Raw genomic sequence first — 23,553 nt, forward strand, 5'->3', positions numbered from 1 at the left:
ATAAGCTGATTGAGACAGGTCATATGAATACTTTGAGACATTGCAGGAATTATTGCCCCTCGGGCTCCCGAAGGAGTTAAGTCAATAATGGCATTGTGATAAAAACTCCTCCGTATGCAGAAAATACTGTTAATTGGGTATAAGGTACCTCACTCCACCACCAAACCTTGGTGGTGGCTAATGTCACCCTTTACCGGAGTCCGTTCACCGTCCACCGCCGGTTTTGGAACATTTGGCATTTTCACTCTCTGATTCTTCCCCCGCCCCTAGATCCATATCTCAACACCCTCGTGAACATCTTTGGTGATTCTTGCTCGGCAGGATCTGAGTAGCCTTTCCCGCCTACTCTTTTGCCTCAACGGCACTCGGTCCCGGAACCCTCATCCCAGCGTCACTGTTCACCTCGACTTTGCAATGCTAGGCTTGTCCAGCATTTCAGTTAAATCTTGTTGCTAAAGGGGTGGTTCACAATAACCGAATACCGGTCGCCTTTACCCATTCATCACTGTCGCCAGCTGAAAAGCTGTGTGATCGAGTCGCGCGAGGTCCGAGAGCTTCAGTTTCTGCGAGCTTCCCGGTCAACATGTTACCGCAATGTCAAGGCCCCGTCTGGGCCATTGACGACCTGTCTCGTTGCTTCCAGCGCAAGTGTGTCTACACCGATGGCAATTCCGATCGTTGAAATTTTATGCTGATCATGAGATATCTTAATAGCGTTCTTCAGGTCATACTTCCCCTCACAGTCTGCGGCACTTCGCTGCTGGTGATCCTAATCCGCCTCGCTCATCGATATGTCCTCACTCAAAAAGGTGTCGCTTACAAAGTTCTCCCGAACAATGACTCGGAAGATGAGGTCCCCAGTGCATCGCAGGAAAACGAGTCCGATACGATGTTGTTCCAAGCTGTACAACAAGAACAAGCTCAGATTGTCGAGGTCAATCGCCCGCGTGGAGAGATTACCGTTGTACTACTCGAGATCGCAGCTTTAATTGCTCAAGTTGGGGTCTATATCGCCGTTTTGTCGACTCACGGCTGGGGCCGACATGGAACCCTCCCCGCCGTAGCTGGGCTTGTGTCGTGGGCCTACATCCTTTTCTTGGTGCTGGTCCGGTTCCTCCTATCGACCATGGACCTTTCCTCTGCGCCGAGAATCTGGACCCATACGGCGATTCTGTACAGCTTCCAGTGGTTGTTCAACATCATGGTCTTCCGATCCGCCATTATCCACCCCGTGTCCCAGCAAGCCCTGATTTTCAGCAGCATTCAGTTCGCTCTGAGTACGGTGTTGCTGCTCATTGCGCTCACCACTCGCCGAGGCAATAAGCCAGTTCTTGTTGAACGCGAAGATGGATTGGAGCCTCCGACATACCCCATGGCCAGTTTGTTATCTCTTGCGACATTTGCCTGGCTCGATCCTTTGGTCATGAAGGGTTATCGCCAACCCCTGGAGATTGAGGATGTTTGGAACCTGACCCCGTCTCAGAAGGCTGCGCACGTGCTTACAGAATTCCGCAAGAGACAAATGAAAGGCTCTTTGGCATGGAAGCTAATTCGGTACTTCATGGGGACAATTCTAAAGCAGGGTGCCTGGACAGTCTTCGCCAATCTATTCGTTTTCATGCCTAGTCTACTCCTCAAGGCCATCCTCGAGTACGTCGAGGATCCTCGGTCGACCACGCCCAGTGCGGCTTGGTTGTTCGCCATTCTGCTCTTCTGTTGCGCCGCGGTTCAGGGTGTCGCAGATGGACAGGCCTTATTCATTGGTCGTAAGATGGGTGTGAAAATCCGTGCGATCATTATTGGTGAAATTTATGCAAAGGCTCTTCGCCGCAAGGCAGGCGCTTCACTGGAGGTCAAGAAACCCGTAGAAGATCCAATCAAGGGTAAGAAGAAAAAGCTCTTTTCCTTTGGTCGCAAGAAGAAGGCCGCCAATGGAAATGATGCCGAGGCTGGCAACAAGCCAGAGACAATTGCGGAGGGACCTACACAGGCCAATGTTGGCACAATCATCAACTTGATGGCGATCGATTCATTCAAGGTAAGCGAGGTCGGCGCCTATCTCCACTTCTTGTGGGCTAGTGTGCCAGTGCAGATTACAATGGCGATTATTCTGCTTTACCACATCATGGGTTTCAGTTCGTTTGCCGGTATCGCTTTGATGGCGCTCATGCTGCCTATCAACCTTGTCATCGCCCGCCAGTTCAACAAGGTCCAGAACCAGATTTTGAAGGGCACCGATGCCCGTATTCACGCCACTAACGAAGTCCTCCAAAACATCCGCATCATCAAGTACTTTGCTTGGGAGCAGCGGTTCCAAGACATTGTCGGCGAGAAGCGCAAGACCGAACTGAAAGCCCTGCGCAAGCGATACATCCTCTGGTCCTCCGCCGCAACCGTCTGGTACGGCACGCCTATTCTCATCACGTTCATGTCCTTCTTCTTGTATACTGTTGTCGAGAAAAAACAACTGACCCCTTCGATCGCTTTCCCCGCCTTGTCCATGTTCTCTTTGCTGCGTGTGCCCTTGGACCAGCTCGCGGATATGGTGGCACACGTTCAGGAATGTAAGGTTTCTCTAGATCGTGTGGACAAGTACCTGAACGAGGAGGAAACAAGCAAATACGATCAGCTCCGTGATAGTACTGTCGCAGGAACACCTGCCAGGATTGGTCTTGAAAAGGCAACGCTATCTTGGAACAGCTCCAGTGGGGATTCCCAAGATACCGAGGCTGATGCCGACTTGGAGGCTTTCCGTCTGATCAATGTCGATGTTGAATTCCTTGTCGGCAAGCTTAACATCATTGTTGGCCCCACTGGATCTGGAAAGACCTCCCTGCTCATGGCTTTGCTTGGAGAAATGAAACTTCTCGAGGGTCGGGTTCATCTTCCCGGTGGAATGCCCAACAGGGCAGACCTCCCCGTGGACCCTGAAACTGGTCTGGTTGACAGCATTGCCTACTGTGCCCAGGAAGCCTGGTTGGTCAACGACACTGTAAAGGAAAACATCATCTTCGCCTCTCCCTATGATGAGCGTCGCTACCGTGCGGTGCTGAAGGCCTGCGCCCTGGAACGTGACCTCGCTATCCTTGATGCTGGTGATCAAACTCTTGTTGGCGAGAAGGGCATTAGTTTGTCTGGTGGCCAGAAGCAGCGAATCTCTCTCGCCCGTGCTATCTACAGCAGTGGCCGCCACTTGCTGCTAGATGACTGTCTCTCTGCTGTCGACTCCCATACCGCCAAGCACATCTTCCGCCAAGCTCTTACCGGCCCTCTGATGTTCAACCGCACATGTATTTTAGTAACACATAACGTTGCTTTGACTGTTCCCCAATCGGATCACGTTGTGGTACTTGAGCACGGCAGAATTTCCGCCCAGGGCCGTCCCAACGATGTCGCCGCTACTGGTGCATTAGGTGATGAGTTCCTCAAGTCTCGACCAAATTCCCGGCCCAGCTCTCGTGGACTCTCCCGTGCCCCATCGAACCATGAATCGGATGATGAAGATTTGAATGGCACTCCGAATGGAAAGGTAGAAGACAAGGCCAAGCTCACTGAATCCAAGGCTACTGGTAGTGTCAAGTGGTCGACTGTCACCATGTACCTCCGCGCCATGGGCCCGTGGTACTATTGGGTCGGTGCTGTTGTTGTATTCGTCTTGCAGCAATTGGGTTCTGTTTCGACCAACATCTGGATCAGACAGTGGGCAAATTCTTACCATACCTCCAAGGCTGGGGCCGAGGACGTCGGGAAGTACGCCGCCGCGGCCCATCTCAAGCCCCCTACCTTCAGCATTGGAAGTGTTGGGCGCATGAGCAGCTGGGGTCTGCCCCAATTTGGCACAAGCTCTTCCGGCGAGACTGATGGGGAGGTGAACGTGGCTTATTACCTGGGTGTCTATGCGCTCCTGGGATTCCTCTATATCGCAATCTCTTTGTCTCGGGAAGCTGTTCTGTTCTGGGGTTCGCTCCATGCATCATGGAAGATTCATGATCGCCTTCTCAGGGCAGTTATGCACGCAAAGTTCCGATTCTTTGACTCCACGCCTCTTGGACAACTGATGAACCGGTTCTCCAAGGATGTTGAGTCCGTCGATCAGGAAGTCGCTCCTGTTGCTATCGGCATGCTCCACAGTCTGGCATCTGTGATTATGATTGTCATTCTGATTTCGTGGATCACGCCAGGATTCTTGATTGCCGGTGTGTTCATCACCCTGGTGTACACTGCCCTCGGTGCTGTTTATTTGAACTCTTCGCGAGACCTCAAGCGTCTGGAATCTGTCCAGCGCAGTCCCCTGTACCAGCAGTTCGGTGAGACCCTAAACGGTATCGTCACCATTCGTGCTTATGGTGATGGTCCTCGCTTCATGGTCGACAACCACCGCCGCATCAATGCCTACAACCGGCCACACATCTACCTCTGGGCTAGCAACCGCTGGCTCGCCCTCCGTGTTGACTGGACCGGTGCTCTGGTCTCGTTCTTCTCGGCTACCTTTGTGTTGTTGAACGTTGGAACGATCGATGCAGGTGCTGCTGGTCTTTCACTGACCTACGCCGTCACATTCACAGAGAATGTGCTTTGGCTTGTGCGTCTGTACTCTGAGGTCCAGCAAAACATGAACTCTGTCGAGCGTGTCAGAGAATACCTTAATGTGGACCAGGAAGCAGCTTCTGTCATCGAAGACTCACGACCTGCGTCTGATTGGCCCAGCCAAGGTGCGGTCGAGTTCATTAACTACACTACCCGGTACCGACCCGATTTAGACCCGGTTCTCAAGGACGTTTCATTCTCTGTAAAGGCCGCCGAAAAGGTCGGCATTGTCGGTCGCACCGGTGCGGGCAAAAGTTCTCTCGCGCTGGCTCTATTCCGCGGTCTCGAGGCCGAGAAGGGTCAGATCATCATTGACGGCGTTGACATCGGGTCAATCGGACTGCGGGATCTGCGCCAGTCAATCACCATTGTCCCTCAGGATCCGACCCTGTTCACAGGCACCCTCCGCAGCAACCTCGATCCCTTCGGTCTCTTCTGTGACGAACAGATTTTCACAGCTCTCCGTCGCGTGCACCTTATCGGTTCCAGCACCTCAGGCACCGCAACCCCCACAACTTCAAGCAGTCGCACCGCGACGGAAATCAACGGCAGCGGCGTGAACAGCAGCGCAGTGACTGTAGTCGATAATAAGAACGTCTTCCACAACCTGGACAGCCAAGTCTCGGAGTCCGGCTCCAACCTCTCCCAAGGCCAGCGCCAGCTCCTCTGCCTCGCCCGCGCTCTGCTGAAGAACCCCCGCGTCTTGATGATGGACGAAGCTACCGCATCCATCGACTACGCCACCGATGCTAAAATCCAAGAGACCCTCCGCGAACTGAGCAACAGCACAATCATCACAATCGCACACCGTCTGCAGACCATCATCGACTACGACAAAGTCCTTGTTCTCGACCACGGCCGCGTCGTCGAGTACGACCACCCCTGGACCCTCATCAACAAGGAAGACGGCGTCTTCCGCGGCATGTGCGAAAACAGCGGCAACATGGATGTTCTTCTAGATGGGGCCCAACGCGCTTGGACGCAGAAGCGTCTTGTCGGTGATTGTTAAAGCACCGGCTCCCTTCTTCTTTCCTTTCCCTATCTATAGAATCTCTCGCGTACATATTCATTGTTACCCCCTACTTCATCTACTACCTGTTATTGGTCTTCCCTTCCCCCGCTCATTCCTCGGGGCGGGGATGCAAAAAAGAGAGCGAGAGAGACACAAATGTAATCATCATTTCCTGGCCGGGAGGCTTTATCATCATTATCATCTGTTCCAATGTTATCATGGTTCTGCTCTGGCTTCTTACTCTCGCACCGGTGTGGCGTCTTCGGTTGCTTTTTTGTCTTTTTTGTCTTCTTTTCTGCTTCGCGCATGTACCTGCTATCACATCATTTCCGAGTTCTTCTTGTAACCTTACGTCTATTCTTGGTGGCACATGTCGGAATCTATGTTTCTGGTAGAGAATGAAAATGCTTGCAATATTACCATTAGCTCGACTACTATGGGCCATGTGCTAGGGAGGTTCGTGGTGTTTCCTTTTAGTGTAGTAATCACCGAAGTATTTGTATTCAGAACAAATAACTAGTCCTTTGGCATGTAGGGATGAAAATCCCACCCTCAATCTGAACATGCCTGCCCATCTTCAACGCCCAAGCTGCTGCTTCTTCGCCGGCAAGTTCCAGACACGAAGCGCCCATCATATTATCCACCCGCAGAAATACCATCTTCGATATCTCCTCGACTGACATTCGCATTGCTCGTCGAGTGCTTGTCGCGAGTTGGGACGGGAAGGGTGGTCGGATCACGAACATTCGAACGATCCGTCACGGAGAATCGACCGAGTCATTCAGGATATACACCGTAGCTCTGATTCCAGCGCTAGTATTCCCCATCAGTCTCGGTGTTTTCCAGATCGCATATCGGGGATAGGGTCGATTCGATTCAATGGAACGGGGCCTGGAGTCCCACCGTAATCAAACAAGCCTCCGACCGAGTGGAGAAAGGATAGAGCTCCCAAGGCTAGATGGCTAACCGCATAGCCTTTGTAAAATCAATCCCTCGCTTCTCTTCGTAGAGAAGCGAATAAAAAAAAAGAAAGTCTTTCAACATGAAAATTAATCCAACAGTCACATGTCGCATTCTTCACTTCTTCGCGCGGATCCCCCGCAGTATCGTACAGAAACACACGAAGGCAGCCGCGACAACGAAGAACCCAAACGGCGGCCAGTAGATCGGGTAGTTGTATGATCCTAATGCGACCACGAAAGACTCCTTCACACGGGACTCGGACTTGGATTGTCTCGGCTTTGGGTAGCTATTCGGTTGTGGTTTTGCCGTTGCATCCGTGCCGATCGCTGCATGCGGATTCGGATGTGATTTATGAAGCTCCGTCTCCGTTTTATGCTCCTTTGATTGCGGGTCTGGAGACGGGTTTGACGAGAGCACGAAGCCTGCTTCGCGCATGGCTGTCTCCTTCAACATGACTATGAGCTCATCTTGATCGGGGATGGTTTCTGGGAAGTAGTGTCGATTGTTTTGTGTAATGCCAGACAGAACGGATTTGAATGCGATTGAGTTTTCGTAGGGAGTAGGAAGCGCGAGGATTTGGATTGCGTGCATTAATATGACCAGCAGGGCCAGTTTGCGGGCCATCTTCTGATGTGCCCGGTGATAACGTAGACGCGCGGTGGGGATTTGATAAGATCGACGCGCTTTTTCGTCTGGACAAGAGGGATATGAGGTATACAGAAGAAGAAGAAGAAGAAGAGTAAGTGAGAAGGAAATGGGAACTAAGAGATAACAAGAACAAAGAGGAGCACGTGGATTCACACTCGGAAACGGAAACGGAGGTCCTCGCACGCTTTATGGTACTTTTTAGTCCGCTTTAGTCTGCTTTAGCATCATTCTAGGCCCTTATCTTTCTCTTTTTAAGGGTCTATCCGTCCAGCCGTATATAGCGCTGTAATGCTGGCCAATAGATCATGGTCTAACGCACCCGTGGAACTTCCCCTCGTTGATAACTCTGCAAATTTTGCCGACCCGACAGCGGAGGTCATGAACTTCCTCATTATTCCTCCAATGACCTACGATAGACGGAGCACGGATTTACATTCTTGTCAAGGCTAAGCGCTAGTGGCGCAATAGTACAAGCTTCCCACCTGCGCCAAGACATGGAATACGCCAAGCCAAGATCCCGTTGTGCACGGCAGCTAACCACTGGCAATACCCTGCAGATAGGCTGCACACACGCTGATTATCGATTATCAGGTCTCAAAGCATGATGCCGTACGCAATCAGTTTATGGTTTCACCGCCGACACGATTCATCTACAGGTGCTTATCTCTAGGCTGAAGGATAGGGGGCGGTTACCAAGCTCATACTAAGATATCTAGCCTTCGGGTGGTCTTTCGACTTAGGCATAACCATTTCTAGTCCAAGCTACGTGAACCGCCGATATATGAGAACTTGCGCGATTTCGCATCCTGGTAATGACCATATTCCCGATCGGAAGAACATGACGGTGCAGATAAAATGCAGCAACAGCATTGGACGTCATCGACACGCTGATTATACTCGACGCCGCGACAATCATATAGATCGCCGTAGACATACACCTATGATATTTGTATCAATCGGCCTATCAATAACCTGCCTTGTTCGCGATAGAGTATGATTGGGTGGTTGCGCAGCACTTGATTTGGGGTATATATAATTGGGGTACATAGGATACAGTTATCTACGTTGGGGTAGACATTTCTGATAATAGGGACGTGGAGATCCATCCATAGATCTAGTTATCTTAGCGCTGATAGCTCCGTATATTGATTTGGGGTAATGTCATTTGATGGTTGACCACAAAGGACCTCGGGATATATACTATTGACGAGCAGATACTACTCCCATTGATAGATTTTGAAGTCTAACTAAGAAGTTGTGATAATATACTGTTAATACCTCAGATTGGATCTGTTCACTTCTCTAACATCGCACCAGCCTTAGCGGGCATCAAGGCCCCAGGCGGAGGAGCGTTCTTATTCTTGAAGTCGTCGCAAACCTGTTCCATCGTCACGAATTCAACACCCTCGTGCTTTTTGAAATGCTCAATAAGCCTATCAAACGTCAGTCCTACTCTGCACAAATTAATGATCACATCACACCTTTCATGCATCAGCAGCACATGAGGTCTTCCCGACACATCCGGGTGGATAGTAATCGGGAAGATAAACTCATCGTACTCGCGGTAGAAGTAGTCAAAATGGTCGCGCCAGATATCCTCAATGTCCCGCGGGTTGACATAACCATGGCTGTTGGGCGCGTCCTTGATGAACATCATCGGCGGTAGATCGTCAATATACCAATTAGACGGGATCTCAACAAGCCCTGTTTCGGATCCATGCTCAAGAGGCTTCATCCACGTCTCAGCTTTCTGCTTGTAATCGATCTTAGTCCAGGTGTCGCCGGTTCGGAGGTAGTAAGCCTGGCAGTCCTCGTGACTCATGCTGTGGTCGTACTCGATGCCGTAGTCGAGGAGGAGCTGGGCTCCTTCTTTGCTAGTTTCCCACCTATTGGATTTGATTAGCACCATTGCTGAATCTAAATTCAAAACTGTCGTACCAGGGTGCCACGCTTCCTCGAGGAGGCTTTCCAGCGAACTCGGTCAACATCCGATATGTTTTGTCTAGCACGTCACGCTGCTGCTCTAGAGACATGTCTGTCGGGTTCTCGTGGGAATATCCGTGCAGGCCGATCTCGTGGCCCGCGTCCCGGACTGCGGCCATGTCCTTTGGGAAGGTTTCGAGGGAGTGGCCGGGAATGAACCATGTTGACTTGATATCGTATTTCTTGAACAGTTTCAACAATCGCTGGGTTCCAACTGTCCCTGCCCAGTATCCTAATTGATTGTTAGAGAGCAGAATATAGAAATGAACATTGAAACCTACCCCGGCTGATGTCGTTTGTTGAATCCTCTCCACCATACGAGCCCAGCCAACCGGCTACAGCATCAACATCTACACCGTAGGTAATGAGAACTCGCTTTGGTGCCATTATTGAATGATTATTCAAAGTTGGAAGGGAAATTGCTAGGGGAGGTTGACTTTTAAACCGGACCAAAAAGGCGGGGAAGATAAGCCCCTCATCCCGGCATATCTCCAACTGACAGACCATTCCACTGCTGACTTGCTCATTTACGAGATAGATGAGTTCCGTTTCTCGATTTATAACATTCCAAGGTTCCGTCATCTCTGCCCTTGTGAACTCCACAATGCCGAGATGAGCAATTAGAATTCTGGTGGGATTATATTTTGAGAAAGCAGATTTGACAGCTTAGTGATTTTACTTTTAGCTCCAAATTCTATATTTCTATATGAACGTCTTTTCCTAATTCGATTGATCGCACTGGGATATGCTTAGGAATCTGGATGTTATTGTGGATTCCTATTGAGCTTCCTCGAGCAGATTAGTGGATTTAGGGCAGATATTAAATCCAACGTGAAATGCATACAATACAAAGTAGACATGTACTGGTTTGTTAAGGTACTTTATAGTAGAACATTTGAAGAATGACAGTATGTACGGAGTAAGTAGGATGATGAAGTAACGAGCCACTATGTGATGTGACCACCTACCACAACCCCAGGAAACGGATTCAGGAGTTATTAGACCATTCCAATAGGATAAAACAGCTATAAACATCTGAATATGACATTCACAACTCCATGCCTCTATACTTCTCCCGAGCATCTCCAAATCTTCCCTTATCGCTTATCGCGGGCCGAACGTCCCGGCGGGCCCCGAGTTGGAGGAGTTGGGGTCGAACCTCCCATCTCGACATCCACTTGCTCAACCAGGGCCTTTTCTTCTCCAAACCAGTTCTCCATACCCCCCTTCAATGTCCCCATCACCCCAGCCGCACAGGGGTGCCCGTGGAGCAAGGGCACGTATATGTATACACTGCGGTCGGAGTTTCCGACGGACTGAACATTTGGAGCGACACATTCGCACCCGTAAGCAAATCCCGGGGAAATCCCCACAGCTAAGTGCTAACCCGGTAAAATAGACACCAAGGAGAAGCCGTTTATTTGCTTCTGTGGGGCGGCCTTTACTAGAAGGGATCTGTTAAAGCGTCATACGCGCATCTCACATCAAGATGGGCTGACTTCGCCGACGCCGCCCGAGCCAACCAAGGCGGATTTCCAGCCAACGCATCACCCTGCAGCTATCCCGCCGCAATATGATACAGCAACTAGGCCCGTACCCGTCGAATCCCTTGCAGGGTCATCGGCTGTGCACCAATGGGCTGGGGCACAGAATACGCCTTATTTAGACCCGCATCAGACCGGCATGCTTCCCGCTGCTACTGCAGGAGTCCCGAACCCAGCCATTGATCCCCATACGGGTATGGTGCATGATCCGGATATGCTTCAAGCTGCCCAGCTGCTTCTTCCGGGCGATTACCGACCTACAGGTATGTCGATTTTTATAGTTGTTCAAGTCTATCCCTCCTAATGTCCCGTGCAATATGCAATATCCCGGTTCCTCTCCGGATGGTCTTTCGCTTGACTCCCATTATAGGAAATCTATTAATCTGACACAAAATAGGACAACCGATGCCCTACTTGCCCGAAGATCTGAATCATTTCCAGGAATTCACACATTTCTTGGATTCGATTGGCTTGCCCGGGGAATGGGTTCCCAGCGAAGGTGAAACCTCTCAAACACAAGAGGTCAATCTAGAAGACGTAAGAGAAACGGGTCGACAGACCCAAGAGCATGAGCGGCCACGACGAAGTGGAGATGGTTCTCGAGGAGACTCCCCATTCAGATCCTGGCTTCCATCTGTGCCCAGGGGCGACCAAAGCCTTGGGACCCTGTCTGATTCTGGTATATAACACCTTGTATTGCTATGATTCTGTAGATCACTGACACCATTCCAGAACCTCCTCCAAACGCGAAGAGGCCGCCGTCACGATTCAATGTCACCGAAGAGCAGCGGTTTCGACTTGCGGCATCTCTCGAAGAATTTCGCCATGTGATTCCGGACTTCGCACTGCCGTCTCGTCACACATTGACTCGGTATCTTACTTCCTATTTTGAAGGATTCCACCCACATCTTCCGTTTATCCATATCCCGACTTTTTATATCAATGAACGTGCCCCTGAGGTGGTTCTTGCTATCATGACGATCGGAGCCCAGTATAGATTTGAGCACCGCAACGCAGAAAGATTATTCCACGTTTCCAAGGCAGTTCTGTTCGAACGGATGTCCAGAGAGCCCCATTTCCCAGCTAAGCCAGGCTACAATTCAGGCCCTCGAGTACCGCTGGGGATATCTCCTTATTCCACCTTTGGCGATCAATCCCTCACGCAACCACAGGTAACAGCGGAAAGTACTGCTGGTTGGAAGCAAATCGAAATCACTCGCTGTCTCCTTATTCTGATGGGCTACTCCACGTGGGAAAACGCCAGGCTGGTACAGGAAGCATTCCACCTTCAGGGCTTGCTGGTTCGACATCTTCGTGAGGCTGGCTTGACAGAAGACACAACACGCTCTGACTCACGCGCACCCCTCGACTGGTACGAGTGGGCGGACCAAGAATCGGCGCGACGCACAAAATTGATTGCGTTCTGCTTTATCCATGTTCACAGTGTCGCATACAATGCTTATCCATCTTTGCGCAGCAATGAGATACACCTGCGTCTTCCGTGTTCTACCATTGAATGGACTGCTAGCACCGCTGCGGAATGGGAAGCAGCCCAGCAAGAACGCGGTCCCCAGCAGTTGTTCTTTCAAGACGCATTGACCCTCCTCTTGCAAAAGTCCCGATCGGCCAAACCACTAGACCCCATCCCGGCTCCATTGGGTAACTATATCCTCTTACACGGACTCCTGCAACGAATCCATCTCGTGAGCGAGCTATCATTACCCAACGGAAACCACTCCACAACCCTCCCAACAGAGGAACTGAATAAACTAGAGTAAGTTCCCTACCCATCAATCTTCCTAGATTCACTTCTAACGATTCAAACCATAGACGAGCTCTCCGTTCCTGGACCTCCGTATGGCAACAAGCCCCAGAATCCAGTCTAGACCCACACAACGAAAACGGTCCAATCCCATTCACCTCCAGTGCATTCCTAGGACTCGCTTACGTCCGCCTATCTCTAAATCTCGGACCTCATCGCCGCCTTGAGACCCGCGACCCGATAATAATAGCCACTGCACTCTGTCACTCTCCACGCCCAGAACGCAGCTACCGTCTCATCCCGGCACTTATATACGCCGCTCATGCTCTCAGCATCCCCGTGCGTCTGGGCATAGACCACATTGCTCGTAGTCAAGCCTTCTTCTGGAGCGTGCGGCACTCGCTAGCTAGTATAGAATGTGCAGTGTTGCTAAGCAAATGGCTGTTTACCCTTGCCGAGGCGGGACCGGATCAGTCGTTGAGTGGTATGTCCATGTCCTGCTGCATGATTTATCAACTAACAATGTTGCAGAAAACGAAAGTCGCATTCTACGCTGGACCCGCTGTATTATCGAAGAGGCGTATTCGTCTATTGATACGGATGACTTCGAGGCGCCGCCAGATCTGGAACCAGCTTCTTTGGGATTGGCCGTTCTTAAGCTGTGGGCTAGGTTGTTTGGAACGAATACTCAGTGGCCGTTCATTAATGTTCTTGGACAAAGCTTGGAAGAGTATATAAGTATGATTTGATGTTGACATTACATATTTATGGGTTTGGCGTTTGTATATATTGGAGTCTTTTGGAAAATAATGTATTCATGAACTCATGAGGTGGGCGACTTTGATCGTCGCCTTTTTTGTGTTTTTTTGTGCTTTTCTATTTTTCTGCTATCCCGAATCGTCATTTCCTCTGTTTCCATCATCCTCTTCCCATTATCCTCCTGATTCCCCAGTTCATTCACTGAGCTACCCTCATTGGTAAGCCCAGCAAAAGCAAAAACCATAGCAAAGTGACATCTGCCGCCGATCTAGGAAAGCTCGATCAGATCTCCCTCAAATGGAGACGCCGCGACTTCCTCGACCCTAGAAGTAAGCGAAACTTCGGCTAACATAGAAGGAAGCCGCATAGAAGGAAGCTGCATTATCGGTTGACTCACACCTCCAGCTTGGTAGCCATCATCATCCTCTTCGAAGTTTATCAAGTCTTTGTCGAGAGTAGGAGGCGTGTCTTGTACTTCACTCATAGCTTCGACCTGATCATCGCTATCACGTGCGAAGATGCCCCTCTCGGCCAGGGCGTCTTCCCCTGCACCCGGAACTTCAACCTGATCATCATCGTCGTCATCGTCATCATCGTCGAAGTCGATAAGAGTGCCTTGAACCGGAGCAACCACGTTCTGTTCAACTGGAATAGCATCTTTCTGAGGACGTTTCCCGCTAGCGTCGAGCCCAGCCCGACGATAATCATCCAACACGCCACCACCACGCGCAAACGCCTGCCATTGGCGCACACCCTCGGCGCAACGAGCTGCATCTTCTGCGGTGGAGGTAGAGGCAGAGGCAGAAGCGCGGGTTGGGGCTCGGGTCCGGGGGATGGGGCCGACCTTTCCGTCGCGATCATCTTCTTCGGCATCGACATCATCCCAGTCGGATCCGCCGTCGAAGATCTGGGTTTTGTTGTCCTTGCCCATACCGCAGAAGCAATCGTGAGTGTGTGGGGGAGAGCACACACAAATGCAGAACGTGTTACAGCAGTCGCGGATTTCACGGCAGCGCTGTTTGCAGGAGACCCAGTCGTGTTCGGAACTAATGAATCAAGATGTCAGTATTGGGTGCATGGAAACTGTCATTATTTGCGAAACTTACCCGTGGCATTTGCGGGGACATGGATGTCCGCATGGTAAATTCGTGCCACAAGGCTTGTCGCAGCCGTCGCCGATGGTGTTCCAGTCCTTGAGAGCTAGAAAAACAGTTAGATAATCTCTTCCATTGATATTACTAGTATTACTAGGCACAGCAGGACTCACTTTCGATAAGGGTTTCTTGGTTGTGTCGTGTGCAGTACAGAGGCAGAGCCGGGCCGATACGGGGGTCTTCTTGGTTCTCCGACATCACATTGGTAACTGCATACCAAAACTCACTGTGTTTGCTAACACATCGTGCATTGCCAAATATGTAAAGACCGTATTTGGCGCGCGACAAGGCGACACACACTCTGTTGTCCTGTGCGAGAAAGCCGATACCTCGATGATCATTGGATCGAACAAGCGAGAGGATGATGATATCGTTCTCTTCTCCTTGGTATGAGTCGACGGTCACTATGTTGACGTATGGTTTGGCGACGTTGGGATTCTGTGCCTTCTTTCGCATGATCAATTTCCGTTGGCCATTGTAGAAAGTCAGGACAGTGATACTGGATGCCGGGACTTTGTTCATCACCAGGTAGGCAAGAAGATTGACCACCATTGATGCCTCAAAGTCATTTACCTTGGATAGCAGACTGTCGTTGCTTTCATGCGCGGTGTGGTCGAAAAAGAATGATCGCTTGTCTCCCATGCCAGGAACAAAAGGGTGATCTCCAACAGACGGATGGTCATGAAGAAGATTCCCATAGATGGGGGCCACGAGCGCTCTGATTTCTGGCACCATTCGTCTCTGCTCTTGAAGCATGGCGTATGGCATTTTGTTTATCATCAGACGCTCAAACATAGAGATATCGAGGTAGAAAGGGTGCCCGCACAGTTCATAGTCCGCACATTGACCCTTCAGCTGCTGGTGATCACCAACAAGGATAAGATGCTGAAGTGACGGAAGACAAGCGACTGCAACTGGGGCCTCAAGTACTTCTGCTGCCTCTTCGATCAAGATGACTCGGGGCTTCAAACTCGAGACCAGTCCTCTGTATTTGCTCAGACCAGTGGTGGTCATTCCAATGATCTTCGCCTCCTGGAGAATACAGTAGTCCCGTTCAAACCTACCAATTTGAAAATTGGAGGCGCTTTTTTTGTAGTTTTGAGCGAGGCGCTGCACATTTTCTCCCAGGATAGCCATCAGCTGCTCACGTAGGTAGCCATAGACAGCACCGCGATACCTCTTGTGGATTTTATAAAAGTCCTTCTCTTTTAGCAGATTTTCAACTGTTGCCCGAGAGACTTTGGCGGTGTTGGAGCTGCAAAGACCACCCGACAAGGGGAAATAGCGTGTTTTGAAAGACGACCAGTCATCCTCATATCTTCCGTGTTCGACTTCGATCTCTTTGAGTTGCTCATACTCCAGGTCAATATCATCATCGATGAACCCAAAGTCACCGGCGTATTCGGAGTCAAACTCCCTCACGCAGTCTGAAAGCCAAGCCGCCAAAGGATCGGCATTTGCAGGAGTGTTGGATCGCTGCCATTTGTGTGCAGCTTCCTTCAAGGAATCAACTTGCTCTTGGCTCAAAAGACCATGCTCCAGAAATAGAGATACTGCAAGGGGCTTATTGCTATTTGATGGCGCAAGTGGCTTTAGGACCTTCTCAAGCTCAGCCGCGAGTTTGTTCTGTTTCTTTCTCATTGGAGCCATCAAACCTCCCTCAACTGTCAAGAGACCCTGGTTCTGTCTGATCTCATAAGGGGTGTGCTTGCGAATCTCAGGATCGGAAGTTCTTCCACCCAGCCGGACATAGTTCTTCTCGAACACCGAGATATGCTTGATAAGTTGATCAAGAGCATGGTTGGTTTGAGCGGCGATGATTATCGGTGGATCCTTGGGCCCTTTGTTCGAGAGCATCATCCTCAGAGCGGCGAGGGAGGTAAAGGTCTTGCCCGTTCCAGGAGGGCCCTGGATGATGGCCAGCTTTTTAGTCAACATTCGGTTCAGGGCTGACCACTGGGATGCATCTAGCTTTCCCATTGGCTGGGAGGGCCATCGCTCGAGGATGTCGTATTTGTTCGTGACATCGAGTCCAGAGACTTCGGACAATGGCGAAAAGTCCATGGATGGCGCGGTGTTGATGTATCCCGGTGCATCAATGTCTTCCTCCAAGCTGCAGATTTGTTCGTTCAACGGGAAACTAGATAAGGTTAGGTAGCTTTCAATAAGGGAGATACGATTTGCCGCTGACCTTTCCTTTGACAACTTCTGCAGTGCTGTCAAGGTGTGTCGATTTGCCTCAAAATATCCCGCTCGAGCCTCAACCATGATCCATTCTTGCCTGAGAAATAACAGTCAGTATTGTTATATCTTTCAAAACCACTCAACCATAGTATTTCTCACTGTGGATCAACCTCGATATCCTCGGACGAGGCCAAGAAGAGATCGACCTCTGGGGGGTCTTTCTCAACCGATTCCAGCAGCCGACAAGCCACGACGGCGACAACACATTTGCTCAAGAATGCATTGCGCTTGGGGGTAAGGGCAACGAGTGTTCCAGGGTTAAGACGGTTAGAGTATGTCCAGGCAATATTCTTGCCCGCACGACGAGTTGAGAATTGGATGTGCAACGCCAAACCCGCTCGGGCTAAGGTAACACCGACAATGAAGACCTTTGATGTAAAAGAGATGGTCAGTATTATCCAAATCCAAGAAGTTCCAACGACAGAGCAATACTCACCTTCTCATAGATGGAGATATCCTGAGTATCCTTCATAAAAGGATCAGCGCGAACCCGGGCCACGGCATTTCGAAGAGGTGCAACTGAGTCTTCCCGGATCAATGCATAATGGGCCTCTAGGTATTTCTCCTTGGACACCCAAGGTTCCGAAATGCAATTGGGGGTAAGAGCGACAATATCTCCTGATACGTCTGTCCCGAGGATCTCTTCGGTCGAAGGAAGCTCGGGCTTAGTTTGCCAAAGCTTCCAAGGGCCGTAGACTGGTAGATCTGGGTCGAAGTACTGGCGGATTTCAGGATTAACCGGTCTGACCTGTTCCTTGGGTCTATGACCATACTGAAAGCGAAAGTGGGACATGATTGTCTAAAGAATGTGTTGGATGGGAAGGAGTAGAAGAGAGAGTGGCATCAATCGTGGGGGGTTAAATCCAGCGCTGAATATTATCTATCAGGCCGCGCGGATCTGGACGCATTAGGAGGACATACGATGGATTGTGTATGAAACTAAGTGAGGCATGAGTGAGAAGCGATTGAAGGCGACTAGAAGGAAATATATTGTATAAGAGAGAGGCAAACCAAAGTTAAGACAATGCTTGCTATATCTGATATATTGTATACCCACTGCCTACTACCTAGTAGTGTTGTATAAGAAATGCATTCCCGATGTGCAGCTAGCTAACATATAAGATCACACTATATAGTCAAAGCTCAATATTACGAATGTTCTATATTACAAAGAACATCCTACATATATACTACATATGTATATATAACATACTAGCATGTTTGTTAATTATATCCAGTCTATTGTGCAGGATATGTAAATTGATGTGATAGATTGTATATAGTAGGCTCTTGACGCTCATTGGTCCGTCAAGCATCGGACCCATTCCCACCGCGGAAGGTTGGTCCATTTTCAGTCGCGGACTTGACAACGCTCCCTCTCTTTGTTCTCTTGTACTCTAGAGCTGGGGCATAATTTCAATCTCACCGCCATTAGCTTTAGTCTCATTTTCCTTTGTGTCGGAGCTGTTTGTCCGAAACTGCCACCCTGTTTGAATTGCTGCGCGCAAACGATAGCTACCCCACAACTCGGACTGCCACGAGAGGCGCGGTAATCATGGCTTCAATGGAGGAAGAAGAGGAACGTGACATGGGAGGTATGACAATCCTTTGTCTCAATGGCCCGCTAGCCGATCGATCTCAACCTTGCTAATCACCCTCGCGGTTCCCTAGGCTCCCAGGATGGAAGCTCCGATAACGAGAATGAGAACGATATGGACGACACAATGCGCGACGTCGACGATGGCGAAGGCGACAATGACAATGATCAAGACGGGGATGGGGATCAGGATCCTGATAGCCCTTCGAATGCGAGCCAGGCGTCGGAGGGCCCTGCCATTCAACAAAACACAAATAGCAATGGCGACAGCTCTGTGTTGGAACCGTTCTCAATTTACCACCCAAGTGTGCGCCCCGAATGCCTCACAGCCCGAACCTACGATGTGATACCAACCACCGCCGCACCGCATGCGACCTCGATCAATACCGTCACAGCGACAGCGGATATGCGTTGGGTCTTCACTGGTGGATCCGATGGATTCGTTCGAAAGTTCAACTGGGCGGACTCAATAAACAGCAAGCTCATGTTGACCGTGGCGCAAAGGCATCCCTTCGTGGATAGTGTGGTCAAAGCTGGAGTCCTGATGACATACTGGGAGAACATGGATGGCGCCCAGTTGTCACCGGTGTACTCTTTGGCCTGCCATAGCGAAGGATTATGGATGCTTTCCGGTTTAGAATCCGGGGTAATTCGTCTGCAAACACTGCGCCACGAAGAGGGCAAGGAAATTGCGCTTCTGCGACAACATACTTCTGCAGTGTCCTCCCTGAACCTCACATCAGATGAAGAATCATTGCTCTCCGGGGGCTGGGATAAACGGGTTTTTGATTGGGATCTGAATACTGGTCAACCTCGACGGGCTTTCGGTGGTAGCGGTGGACAAATATCTGCTTTGCAGATTCGGCCAGAGTCCACCCTTCCAGTCCCCCAGGACACAATTGAAGCGCAACAGACCAATGGCACATATTCATCAAACTATGATGCGCCTGGTACAGACAACTTCAGTTTCATGGATACCTCTCATGACAATGGAGATTCGGGCCCGGTTGAGAACCCGCAGGCGGGATCCCCGGCAGACTCACTTTTTGGCGGAGCGGACTCGTTATTCGGTGATGCGGATGGCGGAGCCGCTGATGGTGGTGAGCCATCCGGGGGAGTATTTGGGGTAGACGAGGACGACGAATTTGGCCAAGCTGTAGCCAACGGTGCTATGCAGGATGTCGATGCGCCAGGAGAAGTTGATGATGAAATATCTGCTCAACTAGACGCGGGATATGTACAAGACACGCAGAATACATTGTCGAACCAAACAAATACTCATACGGATGAGCCGGTCCAGAAAATGGTAATGGAAATGGACGACGCGGACATCCCGACTGGCGCAGTGCAGCCTCTTGTCAATGGACTCCCTAAAGCAGAGGATCTCGAGACACCCCCACCAGCCCCAGACTTCTCACAAAATACCCAACAAGAGCACGGTGTGACAAGTGATAACACATTCCTGGCTGCTTCAATCGATGGAACAATCCGAGTCTGGGACCGGCGACAGCCTGATCCTGTCGCTCGCATCACCCCCTATAATTCTCCTCCATGGTGTATGAATGCTTGTTGGTCCCCCGACGGAAATTACATCTATGCCGGACGCCGAAATGGCACTGTCGAGGAATACAGTCTCCACAAGGGTTTGAGAAATGCCGAACGAACATTCAAATTCCCACAGGGGAGTGGGCCGGTGACAGCGCTCAAGGCCATGCCGAATGGGCGTCATCTTGTCTGGTGAGTGAAGGACCATGAGGCAATGCAGAACTTCTTTTCTAATCTTCCTTAACAGTGCCTCCCACGATATCCTCCGTCTCTACGATCTGCAAAACGAGCAAGGCGACCAGTCTTCTCGCCATTCGCCGGTTCCGTTCCTGATCATTCCTGGTCATCGGACTGGAACTATCTCCCAGCTGTATATCGATAATGCATGCCGTTACATGATCTCGACCAGCGGTAACCGGGGCTGGGAAGGAAACACCACTGAAGTCCTCCTTGGTTACGAGATCGGTGTGCCGCAATAGGAAAAGCTGTGTAAGATGGACATGCAAAAGCATACATTTAATGAATCATAGTGACACATAATGAACGAATATCATGACTTGAAATCCGAAGGCGCGAGATTGATAAATTGAACCAAAACAGACAGTAAAATTTGTACCCAAAAGCCCCAAAGCCCAAATCCTGCAATTGAGACGATTGTCGTGTAAATATATACAAACACCAACGCCAGTTCCTTTTATATTTACAACATGTACAAGACCATGTCATATAAAAACCGAAAGATCATCGCTCATCATGAAGGACTTCATCCAGGTCCAACCCCTCACAAAATTCAGCTTGCTGAGCTCGCCAAGTGCCAAAGTAGGGATTGTTAGCCCACTTAACATGTCCATCACGATCGCTATCGAAATAGACATAGCCAGGCTGATCAGCATCTGCCGATTTCAACGCTTTTGCAGCTCCTCGAGGCCCAACCACAAGACTACCAAAACCAGGCAACGCAAGATTGGGAACATGAGTCCTTGCCTCAACATTCCCGTTCTCGATGTTATTGACAGTAATGAGATAGACAGGCGGGAGATCTGCCTCGCGGTTTGCACGAAGCGGCATAGGAATCCACGCCTCATTGTTATAGGACTCTGGGCGGTTCTTGTCGTGGCGGAGAGGCAGGGGCCGAGCCAAGAGCATGTCATCCAACTTGCCTGTGTCTAATAGCAGACCCGGCGTTTGAACATAGAGCACGCTGTCATACTGCATGAACTGGATCTGGCCCAGGTGGAGCAGCTTGCTGTTTGTTGTTGAGTAGCCTGCAGCTGTAGCTGCTGCCATGTCGATTGGGAGGAGCCAGATATTGTATTTGGCGCTGGCGGCGCGTAATATTGATAATGCTTTAGTGGCGGATGGGCCCAGTTTCTTGGCTGACATCCGGTCCCATTGCTCTGGGTACATGAAGAGGCGGTCCTGGATGGCTGTGCCTTTTGTAGAGAGTTGTTTGAAGAAGAGGATTGCAGAGCAGATGTCTGATGGATCTGGTTCGGATAGCATTTGGAGATAGGCATAATTTCCAGACGAGTCGTAGTTGGGTTGACTCCCAATGATTGGTATATCTTCATCGGCCCCATAACCCGTATCTGATAGATCTCGTTTTAGTGGCTTTTGGAATGCGGGGCCCGTCCTGTACCTGGCCTTTTGGGCAGCTTCCTGGGGCTTCAAAGCATGCTGGATGCTCTTGACAGATTGCTGCTGTAGGACATATCCAGAGAAAAATAACAATGCAGTAAATATGCAGATCACTCCCATCGACACAATGGCCGAAACTGTGGAGGATGTTAAAAGTACCATGGCCACAAGGGAGGCTGCATGGGATGAATAATGAGAATGTGGTAAGGCAAAATTAGAATTTCAGACATACATGGCCCCCGGGATGATGTTCAAATATAACAACCCTGGACTATCAATCTCCAAGCATGTTTTCCAAGGTTATTGTTGGGCTTGTTAGCTTGTTTCATGACATCAGGTTGTTTACGTTGTCCACGCGACTATCGATAAGCCTGGTCTTGGCGGTGTCAGTACAACAACATTGTTGGTTGACCAAGATGTTTATTTTTAGCCAGACAGTGATCATCCGGAGGCCCATCTAGATGATGATGGATGCACATGATTCTTGCTAGCGATTCAAATGAAACCAATGATAGAGCAATGTTATGACGAAAAGAACCTTTGGCGGGATCTGTCGCGGTGATGAAGGCGGTGATAAAGGCGGTATCCTCCAAATCCGCATTATCGCGATGGTCGCAAAAAAACAGCCGTGGCCCTTTTCATTTCTCTTCGATGCCTTGGCACTTCCGCATCCGCTCTCACCTCCACAATGGCAGCCCATCGTGCCGATGCCAGCTCGTTCCTCGATAACCGTGGATACAAGGGCCCCCTGGTCCGTGGCGTCAATCCCGCCACGCTCTTCGAGAAAGCTGTGCGCGACCGCATCACCGATTCATACTACTGGAAGGAACAGTGCTTCGGTTTGAACGCAGCGACTCTGTGTGATCGCGCAGTCGAATTGACCTCCATTGGTGGAACATACGGTGTCTCTGAGAAACCAACGCCCTTCCTTTGCCTTGCATTCAAGCTCCTCCAGCTCGGACCTGACCGAGAGGTCATCCTCGAACTACTCAACTACACCGACCCCGGCAGTGGCGATGAGGCAGAAGATCCAGATGATGCTCTTGTCAAAGAGCGAGGCGACTTCAAATATCTGCGCGCTCTTGCAGCCTTCTACGTGCGACTGACCTTCGACCCGGTCGATGTCTACAAAACTCTGGAACCACTACTTCTCGATTATCGGAAACTGAAGCGACGGGTGCGCGACACTTTCACGCTTACATATATGGATCAGTTCGTCGACGATCTTCTCACGAAAGACCGTGTCTGTGGTACCAGTCTCTGGAAACTGCCGCCGCGATCACAACTGGAGGACTTGGATTTGCTGGATGAGCGAATCAGTCCCTGTGAACCAGAAGACTGAGTCCAATATGACTTCTCAGTGTACAAAAATATAACTCCAGAGAAGGGGTAGAGGTTGCCAGAAAGACAAGACTAACACGTCGGGTTATAGTGAGTTTTGTCTAAGTGGCCAGTGCTGTGCGCTGTCCAGAGGTGCTTCCCCCATAATCAGACAGTCATCTGCCGCCAAGCCTCGGGACATTTTTACCCTTTTGGGCAATACAAGGGCTTCCCCTTCAGTATACTTGTTCCCTTCTTATCTTTTCTTGTTTGTTTGCAGAATCAATTCATCCAAGACATTGCCTCTGGGGTTCTATCTATATTGATCAGCGTAGGGAGTGAGTTAACAGCTAGACAATCACCTCCGAACAATGCCATTTTGCACCTCTCTGATGTGTAAATTCGACAAATCTGCGTAACTGATCTACATGCACCTGATGCACCTACATACCTTACGTACATGGACACCTTGGTAGAATATATGATAAGGACATCTGGAAATGTAACCTGATAAGCATAACACCACTTTCAATAAACCGCCTGTGACGTCGACATGGCATCGACCGCCAGCGTTTCCTCTCCTAACACGGCAAATCCAATCGAGCCAGAGGACTAAAGCAGCTATCCAACGCGTATCTCTTGTCACTCTGAATGGATACGAATGTCATCCCCGCATCGGACATCCCTCATCCAAGTGCGACAAGATCCGAATATGTTTTGCCCACAGTTGACCCGGAGAGTATTTATACTCTGTGGACCCTGTCCGTCCATAGCTCAATACATTCGCAAAGCCTCCC

The 23,553-nt window shown here is 50.1% G+C and overlaps 8 protein-coding genes across 8 annotated transcripts; 4 read left to right on the forward strand and 4 right to left on the reverse strand.

The window, feature by feature from the left end:
• Window positions 1–583: 583 nt before the first annotated feature.
• N7518_000266 (uncharacterized protein) lies at window positions 584–5,596 on the forward strand (the record flags this gene model as incomplete). Its single annotated transcript, XM_057181194.1, has 2 exons — window positions 584–648; window positions 715–5,596. The coding sequence occupies 2 exons, from the start codon at window positions 584–586 to the stop codon at window positions 5,594–5,596; spliced, it is 4,947 nt and encodes a 1,648-aa protein (XP_057046544.1).
• Window positions 5,597–6,676: 1,080 nt separating this feature from the next.
• Window positions 6,677–7,186, reverse strand: N7518_000267 (uncharacterized protein; the record flags this gene model as incomplete). The annotated part of the gene is made up of 1 exon (XM_057181195.1): window positions 6,677–7,186. One exon carries the CDS (start codon window positions 7,184–7,186, stop codon window positions 6,677–6,679), a length of 510 nt encoding a protein of 169 aa, XP_057046545.1.
• A 1,318-nt stretch (window positions 7,187–8,504) lies between these two features.
• On the reverse strand, window positions 8,505–9,580 carry N7518_000268 (polysaccharide deacetylase family protein; the record flags this gene model as incomplete). Its single annotated transcript, XM_057181196.1, has 4 exons — window positions 8,505–8,643; window positions 8,692–9,096; window positions 9,149–9,425; window positions 9,475–9,580. The coding sequence occupies 4 exons, from the start codon at window positions 9,578–9,580 to the stop codon at window positions 8,505–8,507; spliced, it is 927 nt and encodes a 308-aa protein (XP_057046546.1).
• An 844-nt stretch (window positions 9,581–10,424) lies between these two features.
• On the forward strand, window positions 10,425–13,248 carry N7518_000269 (C2H2-type zinc finger protein; the record flags this gene model as incomplete). Its single annotated transcript, XM_057181197.1, has 6 exons — window positions 10,425–10,539; window positions 10,593–11,000; window positions 11,135–11,416; window positions 11,470–12,511; window positions 12,568–12,983; window positions 13,031–13,248. 6 exons carry the CDS (start codon window positions 10,425–10,427, stop codon window positions 13,246–13,248), a joined length of 2,481 nt encoding a protein of 826 aa, XP_057046547.1.
• A 278-nt stretch (window positions 13,249–13,526) lies between these two features.
• N7518_000270 (uncharacterized protein) lies at window positions 13,527–17,449 on the reverse strand (the record flags this gene model as incomplete). Its single annotated transcript, XM_057181198.1, has 6 exons — window positions 13,527–14,304; window positions 14,365–14,458; window positions 14,526–16,552; window positions 16,604–16,693; window positions 16,756–17,024; window positions 17,093–17,449. 6 exons carry the CDS (start codon window positions 17,447–17,449, stop codon window positions 13,527–13,529), a joined length of 3,615 nt encoding a protein of 1,204 aa, XP_057046548.1.
• A 762-nt stretch (window positions 17,450–18,211) lies between these two features.
• Window positions 18,212–20,277, forward strand: N7518_000271 (WD40 repeat domain-containing protein; the record flags this gene model as incomplete). Its single annotated transcript, XM_057181199.1, has 3 exons — window positions 18,212–18,251; window positions 18,328–19,990; window positions 20,046–20,277. 3 exons carry the CDS (start codon window positions 18,212–18,214, stop codon window positions 20,275–20,277), a joined length of 1,935 nt encoding a protein of 644 aa, XP_057046549.1.
• A 262-nt stretch (window positions 20,278–20,539) lies between these two features.
• Window positions 20,540–21,556, reverse strand: N7518_000272 (uncharacterized protein; the record flags this gene model as incomplete). Its single annotated transcript, XM_057181200.1, has 1 exon — window positions 20,540–21,556. One exon carries the CDS (start codon window positions 21,554–21,556, stop codon window positions 20,540–20,542), a length of 1,017 nt encoding a protein of 338 aa, XP_057046550.1.
• Window positions 21,557–22,124: 568 nt separating this feature from the next.
• Window positions 22,125–22,778, forward strand: N7518_000273 (PRP38 family protein; the record flags this gene model as incomplete). Its single annotated transcript, XM_057181201.1, has 1 exon — window positions 22,125–22,778. One exon carries the CDS (start codon window positions 22,125–22,127, stop codon window positions 22,776–22,778), a length of 654 nt encoding a protein of 217 aa, XP_057046551.1.
• Window positions 22,779–23,553: the final 775 nt, after the last annotated feature.

Source organism: Penicillium psychrosexuale (assembly GCF_028828465.1).
Source record: "Penicillium psychrosexuale strain IBT 29551 chromosome Unknown utg000001l, whole genome shotgun sequence".
In the NCBI taxonomy this organism is placed as follows: Eukaryota; Fungi; Ascomycota; class Eurotiomycetes; order Eurotiales; family Aspergillaceae; genus Penicillium; species Penicillium psychrosexuale.